This window comes from Scyliorhinus torazame, chromosome 12 (genome assembly GCF_047496885.1).
Source record: "Scyliorhinus torazame isolate Kashiwa2021f chromosome 12, sScyTor2.1, whole genome shotgun sequence".
In the NCBI taxonomy this organism is placed as follows: domain Eukaryota; kingdom Metazoa; phylum Chordata; class Chondrichthyes; order Carcharhiniformes; family Scyliorhinidae; genus Scyliorhinus; species Scyliorhinus torazame.
Genome location: NC_092718.1, coordinates 225,541,648 through 225,549,432, shown reverse-complemented (window position 1 = coordinate 225,549,432; position 7,785 = coordinate 225,541,648). Strand labels below are relative to the sequence as shown.

Genomic DNA, 7,785 nt, shown 5'->3' with positions numbered 1-7,785 from the left:
AGACACTGTCTATTCTGACCGGGATGTGCTGGACACTGACCATTCCATCTGGGATGGGCGGGACACTGGCCATTTTGTCCGGGATGGGCTGGACACTGGCCATTCTGTCCGGGATGGGCTGGACACTGGTCATTCTGTCCGGGATGGGCTGGACACTGGCCATTCAGTCCGGGATGGGCTGGACATGGGCCATTCCGTCTGGGAGGGGCTGGACATGGGCCATTCCGTCCGGGATGGGTGGAATTCTGGTCTTTCCATCCGGGATGGCCTGGATTCTGACCACTGTCTGGGATGAGCTGGACACTGGCCATTCCGTCCAGGATGGGCTGGACACTGGGCCATTCCGTCCAGGATGGGTTGGACACTGACCATTCTGTCCGGGATGGGCTGGACACTGACCATTCTGTCCAGGATGGGCTAGATACTGACCATTCTGTACGGGTTGAGCTGGGACACTGGCCATTTTTTCCGGGATGGGCTGGGACACTGGCCATTCGGTCGGGGATGGGCTGGACATGGGCCATTCTGTCTGGGATGGGCTGGACAGGGGCCATTCTGTCCGGGATGGGTTGGACACTGGCCATTCCGTCTGGGATGGGCTGGACACTGGACATTCTGTCCAGGATGGGCTGGACATTGGCCATTCCATCTGGGATGGGCTGCACACTGGCCATTCTGTCCGGGATGGGCTGGACACTGGCAATTCCAATTGGGCTGGACACTGGACATTCTGTCCAGGATGGGCTGGACACTGGCCATTCAATCCGAGATGGGCTGGACACTGGCCATTCCATCCGGGATGGGCTGGACACTGGCCATTCTGTCGGGGTTGTGCCGGACATTGGCCATTCCGTCTGGGATGGGCTGGACACTGGCCATTCCGTCTGGGATGGGCTGAACACTGGCCACTGGCCGGGATGGGCTGGACACTGGCCATTCTGTCCGGGTTGGGCTGGACACTGGTCATTCTGTCCGGGATGGGTTGGACACTGGCCATTCCGTCTGGGATGGGCTGGACACTGGCCACTGGCCGGGATGGGCTGGACACTGGCCATTCTGTCTGGGATGGGCTTGACACTGGCCATTCTGTCTGTGATGGGCTGGACATGGGCCTTTCTGTCCAGGATGGGATGGACATGGACCATTCTGTCCGGAACGGGCTGGACACTGGGCCATTCTGTACGGGATGGGCTGGACATGGGCCATTCTGTCTGGGATGGGCTGGACACTGGCCATCCGTCTGGGACGGGCTGGACACTGGCCGGGATTGGCTGGAAATGGGCCATTCTGTCTGGGATGGGCTGGCTATGGGCCATTCCACCTGGGATGGGCTGGACACTGGCCATTCTCTCCGGGATGTGCTGGACACTGGCCATTCCGTCCGGGATGGGCTGGACATGGGCCATTCCGTCTGGGTTGGGCTGGACACTGGCCATTCTGTCCGGGATGGGCTGGACACTGGTCACTGCCCGGGATGGGCTGGGCATGGGCCATTCTGTCCGAGGTGGGCTGGACATGGGCCATTCCGTCTGGGATGGACTGGACACGGGCCATTCCGTTTGGGATGGGCCATTCCGTCTGGGATGTGCTGGACACTGGCCATTCCATCCGGGATGGGCTGGACACTGGCCATTCTGTCCGGGATGGGCTGGAGACTGGGCCATTCCGTCTGGGATGGGATGGACATTGGACATTCGGTCCGGGATGGGATGGACACCGGGCCATTCCGTCTGGGATCGGCGGGACACTGGCCACTGTCCGGGATGGTTTGGACACTGGCCACTGTCTGGGATGGGCTGGACATGGGCCACTCTGTCCGGGATGGGCTGGACACTGGCCATTCTGTCCGGGATGGGCTGGACACTGGCCATTCCGTCTGGGATGAGCTGGACATGGACCATTCTGTCAGGTATGGGCTGGACATGGGCCATTCTGTCCGGTATGGGCTGGACACTGGCTATTCCGTCTGGGATGGGCTGGACACTGGCCATTCCGTCTGGGATAGTCTGGACACGGGCCATTCCGTCTGGGATGGGCAGGGCACTGGCCACTGTCCGGGATGGGCTGGACACTGGCCATTCCGTCTGGGATGGGCTGAACATGGGCCACTGTCCGGGATGGGCTGGACACTGACCATTCTGTCGGGGATGGGCTGGACACTGGCCATTCTGTCCGGGATGGGCTGGACATGGGCCATTCTGTCCAGGATGGGCTGGAGATTGGACATTCTGTCCGGGATGGGCTGGAGATTGGACATTCTGTCTGGGATGGGCTAGACACTGGCCTTTCCCTCCGGGATGGGCTGGATACTGATCACTGTCTGGGATGGGCTGGACACTGGCCATTCTGTCCGGCATGGGCTGGACACTGGCCATTCCGCCCAGGATGGGCTGGATACTGACCATTCTGTCCGGCATGGGCTGGACACTGGCCATTCTGTCCGGGATGGGCTAGACACTGTCTATTCTGACCGGGATGTGCTGGACACTGACCATTCCATCTGGGATGGGCGGGACACTGGCCATTTTGTCCGGGATGGGCTGGACACTGGCCATTCTGTCCGGGATGGGCTGGACACTGGTCATTCTGTCCGGGATGGGCTGGACACTGGCCATTCTGTCCGGGATGGGCTGGACATGGGCCATTCCGTCTGGGAGGGGCTGGACATGGGCCATTCCGTCCGGGATGGGTGGAATACTGGTCTTTCCATCCGGGATGGCCTGGATTCTGACCACTGTCTGGGATGAGCTGGACACTGGCCATTCCGTCCAGGATGGGCTGGACACTGACCATTCTGTCCGGGATGGACTGGACACTGACCATTCTGTCCAGGATGGGCTAGATACTGACCATTCTGTACGGGTTGAGCTGGGACACTGGCCATTTTTTCCGGGATGGGCTGGGACACTGGCCATTCTGTCCGGGATGGGCTGGGACACTGGCCATTCTGTCCGGGATGGGCTGGACATGGGCCATTCTGTCTGGGATGGGCTGGACACGGGCCATTCTGTCCGGGATGGGCTGGACACTGGCCATTCCGTCTGGGGTGGGCTGGACACTGGACATTCTGTCCAGGATGGGCTGGACATTGGCCATTCCATCTGGGATGGGCTGGACACGGGCCATTCCAATTGGGTTGGAGACTGGACATTCCGTCTGGGATGGGCTGGACACTGGTCATTCCGTCTGGGATGGGCTGGACACTGGCCATTCCGTCTGGGATGGGCTGGGCACTGACCATTCCGTGTGGGATGGGCTGGACATGGGCCATTCCGACTGGGATGGGCGGGACACTGACCATTCTGTCGGGGATGGGCTGGACATTGGCCATTCCGTCCGGGATGGGTGGAACACTGGCCTTTCCGTCCGGGATGGGCTGGACATGGGCCATTCCGACTGGGAGTGGCTGGACATGGGCCATTCCGTCCGGGATGGGCGGGACACTGGCCTTTCCGTCCGGGATGGGCTGGACATGGGCCATTCCGACTGAGAGTGGCTGGACACTGGCCTTTCCGTCCGGGATGGGCTGGATACTGACCACTGTCTGGGATGGGCTGGACACTGGCCATTCTGTCCGGGATGGGTTGGACACTGGACATTCTGTCCGGGATGGGTTGGACACTGGCCATTCTCTCCGGGATAGGCTGGACACTGGCCATTCCGTCTGGGATGGGCTGGACACTGGCCATTCTGTCCGGGATGGGTTGGACACTGGACATTCTGTCCGGGATAGGCTGGACACTGGCCATTCTGTCTGGGATGGGCTGCACACTGGACATTCTGTCCGGGATGGGCTGGACATTGGCCATTCTGTCCGGGATGTGCTGGACATTGGCCATTCCGTCTGAGATGGGCTGGACACTGGCCACTGTCCGGGATGGGCTGGACACTGGGACGTTCTGTCCAGGACGGGCTGGACATTGGCCATTCCGTCTGAGGTTTTATTATTTGATTAAAATACAGATATTCTGCCCTTTACCCCACCCCGCCCCCCAACAGAGCGGCTTCAATCTGACCAATTGGTGGGTCCTGCAGCTTTGCAGGGCGGGGGGGGGGGGGGGTTGGTGGTGGAGTTTGTAGGGAAGTTTGGGTGGGGGCAGTTTTTTGGGGTGCAGTTTGGGGGGTTGGGGGTGGGTCTGTCTGGGGGGTTGGGGGTGCAGTTTTGGGGAGGTGCAGTTTTGGGGCGGGGTGGGTGCCGGTTTGGGGGTGGGTTAGTTTGAGGGGTGCAGCTTGGGGGGGGGGGGGGTGGCAGTTTGGGGGCCTGGGGTGCAGTTTGGGTGTGGGTCAGTTTGAGGGTGCAGTTTCGGGTGGGTGCAGTTTGGGGGGGGGGCAATCTGGGGGGTGCAGTTTGGAGGGTTCAGTTTGGGGGTGCAGCTTGGAGGGTGCAGTTTGGGGGGGCAGTTTGGGGAGGGTGCAGTTTGGGGGGGTGCCGTTTGGAGGGTACAGTTTGGGGGGGGTGCAGTTTGCGGGGGTTTGCAGTTTGGATGGTGCAGTTTGGGGGGTGGTTTGGGGAGGGTGCAGTTGGGGGTGGGGGTGCAGTTTGGGGGGTGCAGAGTGGGGGGTTGCAGATTGGCGGGGTGCAGTTTGGGGGGGTGGGGTGCTGGTTGGACGGGGTGCAGTTTGGGGGGGCTGCAGATTGGAGGGGTGCAGTTTGGGGGGCTGCAGATTGGGAGTGGTGTAGTTTGGGGGGTGCAGTGTGGGGGGGGGGTGCAGTTTGGGGGGTGCAGGTTGGACGGGGTGCTGTTTGTGGGGGTGCAGATTGGGGGGGGGTGGAGTTTGGGGGGTGCATATTGGGGGGTGCAGGTTGGACGGGGTGCTGTTTGTGGGGGTGCAGTTTGGACGGGGTGTAGTTTGGGAGGGTGCAGTTTTTTTTTGGGGGGGTGCAGTTTGGGGAGGGTGCAGTTTGGGGGGGGGGGGCACAGTTTCTTTTGGGAGGGTCCTGTCGAGCTGCGCAGTGCTAGCCGGGGGAGAAGGGGTTAACCGGTTGTGGTTGGGAGCGGGGCCGGTAAATATAAATAGAAGCTGGGCTAAATGATGTAATTTTTGGGAGTGCCCCCAGGGGGGGGGATGTGCTGCCCCCCGCCCCCACCCCCCCCCAGACTGGGTATAAAGGGAGGGGCTCCTCCTCTCGCTGGTCAATCGGCTGCAATAAGCAGCGGGCAGGAGCCCGGGAAGGAGCCGCTTCATCCAGGTAAAGCCCGGCGCCGCTCCCGCTGCACTGGGACTGGGACTGGGAGTGGGCTGAGCCGGTCACTGTTCTCGGGTCCGGGGGGGGGGGGGGGGCGGCGGGGGGTCCCGGTCCGGCCTGCCCCTCATTGCGGGGGGGGTGCTCCTTTAAGCGGTTTTCTGTCCCGGATCCTTTTCAAACTTTTCGCTGTTGCGGCGCCGATTGTCCCAAAGCGGAGCCCCGACACCGCCCCCCCCCCCCTCCCGTGTGCAGAGACTTGGGGGGGGGGGGGGGGTCAGAGCGTGAAGGTTGGGGAGGGGGTGAGGTTTGGGGAGGGGGGGTGAGGTTTGGGGAGGGGGGTGAGGTTTGGGGAAGGGGGGTGAAGATTTGGGGAGGGGTGAGGTTTGGGGGAGGGGGTGAAGGTTTGGGGAGGGGGTGAAGGTTTGGGGAGGGGGTGAAGGTTTGGGGAGGGGGTGAAGGTTTGGGGAGGGGGGGTGAAGTTTGGGGTCCAGCTCCTGACAGTTGTCTCTGTGTTTCGGTGGGAAGATGTTGAGGGGGTTGGGGAGATGGTGAGGGGGTTGGGGAGCTGCTGAGGGTTGGGGAGGGGGGGGGTGAGGGTTGGTGGGGGGCGAGGAGGAGGGTGAGGTTTGGGGAGGGGGGTTGAGAGTGCGGGTTGGGGAGGGGGTGAGGGTTGGGGAGGGAGTGAGGGTTGGGGTCCAGCTCCTGACAGTTGTCTCTGTGTTTAGGTGGGGAGATGGTGAGGGGGTTGGGGAGATGGTGAGGGGGTTGGGCAGATGCTGAGGGGGTTGGGGAGCTGCTGAGGGTTGGGGAGGGGGGTGAGGGTTGAGGTTTGGAGAGGGGGTTGAGAGTGCGGGTTGGTGGGGGGTGAGAGTGCGGGTTGGTGGGGGGTGAGGGTTGGGGAGGGACGAGGGTTGGGGAAGGGGATGAGGGTTGGGGAGGGGGTTGTGAGCGTGTGTGGGGGGGGTGAGGGTGGAGGGGGGTGAGAGGTTTGGAGGGGGTGGTTGGGGGGAGGGTGGGGGTGCTGGAGGGAGGGTAGGGGGTGAGGTGTGGGGAGGGTTCGGGTGGGGGTTCTGGAGGGGTGGTGGGGGAGGGTGTGAGGTTAGGATTGGGGGTGTGAGGGTTCTGGAGGGGGGTGGGGGAGGTTAGGGTTGGGGGTGAGGTGTGGGGAGGGTGGGGGTGAGGTTAGGGGTGTGGGGAAGGTGGCGGTGAGGGTTCTGGAGGGGGTGAGGTTAGGGTTGGGGGTTCTGGACGGGGGTGAGGTGTGGGGAGGGTGTGAGGTTAGGGTTGGGGGGGGTGAGGGTTCTGGAGGGGGTTGGGGAGGGTGGGGGTGAGGGTTCAGGAGGGGGGGAGGTTTGGGGAAGGGGGTGTGGTGTGGGGGTTCTGGAGGGGGGGCGTGAGGTGTGGGGACGGTGGGGGTGAGAGGTGGGGGTGGTGAGGTGGGGGGTGAGGTGTGGGGAGGGTGAGGTGTGGGGGTGCTGGAGGGGGTTGAGGTGTGGGGTGGGTGGGGGGTGAGGTGTGGGGAGGGTGGGGGTGAGGTGTGGGGGTGCTGGAGGGGGTTGAGGTATGGGGTGGGTGGGGGGTGAGGTGTGGGGAGGGTGGGGGTGCTGGAGGGGGGTGAGGTGTGGGGAGGGTGGGGGTGAGGTGTGGGGAAGGTGGGGGTGCTGGAGGGGGGTGAGGTGTGGGGAGGGTGGGGGGTGAGGTGTGGGGTGAGGTGAGGTGTGGGGAGGGTGGGGGTGAGGTGTGGGGAGGGTGGGGGGTGAGGTGTGGGGGGTGAGGTGTGGGGGGTGCTGGAGGGGGTTGAGGTATGGGGTGGGTGGGGGGTGAGGTGTGGGGAGGGTGGGGGTGCTGGAGGGGGGGTGAGGTGTGGGGAGGGTGGGGGTGAGGTGTGGGGAAGGTGGGGGTGCTGGAGGGGGGTGAGGTGTGGGGAGGGTGGGGGGTGAGGTGTGGGGTGAGGTGAGGTGTGGGGAGGGAGGGGGTGAGGTGTGGGGAGGGTGGGGGGTGAGGTGTGGGGAGGGTGGGGGGTGAGGTGTGGGGGTGCTGGAGGGGGTGTGGGGAGGGTGGGGGTGAGGTGTGGGGAGGGTGGGGGTGAGGTGTGGGGAGGGAGGGGGTGAGGTGTGGCTCCAGCCCGGACTGACTGTGTTGTGTGTGTTTAGGTGGGGAGATGATGCCCATGGTGGATAGTATGGAGATGTGCGGCCATTCCAAGCAGCTGCTTCTGCAGCTCAACCGGCAGCGAACCAAAGGCTTCCTGTGCGATGTGATCATCGTGGTGCAGAACGCGCTGTTCCGGGCGCACAAGAACATCCTGGCGGCCAGCAGCGTGTACCTGAGGTCGCTGGTGGTCCACGACAACCTGGTGAACCTGGACCCGGACATGGTGAGCCCCGGGGTCTTCCGCACCGTCCTGGATTACATCTACACGGGGCGGCTGAGCGAGGCCGAGCTGAACGTGGGCGCCGTGCTGGCGGCCGCCAGCTACCTGCAGCTGCCCGAGCTGGTCGCCCTGTGCAAGAAGCAGCTGAAGCGGAGCGGCTCCTACCTGCGGGGCGGCCTGGGCTCGCTGGGCAAGCTGGGCCGGGCGCTGCGGGCCTCCAGCC

General features: G+C 63.6%; 1 protein-coding gene across 1 annotated transcript in view; it reads left to right on the top strand.

Moving 5' to 3' along the window:
* The first annotated feature begins 5,105 nt into the window (after positions 1-5,105).
* hic1 (hypermethylated in cancer 1) overlaps positions 5,106-7,785 on the top strand; it is a 4,709-nt gene continuing 2,029 nt past the window's right edge. Inside the window, 2 exon segments of the mRNA XM_072470150.1 lie at positions 5,106-5,191; positions 7,342-7,782. Coding sequence (XP_072326251.1) covers positions 7,350-7,782 — 433 coding nt within the window. The 5' untranslated portion in view covers positions 5,106-5,191; positions 7,342-7,349.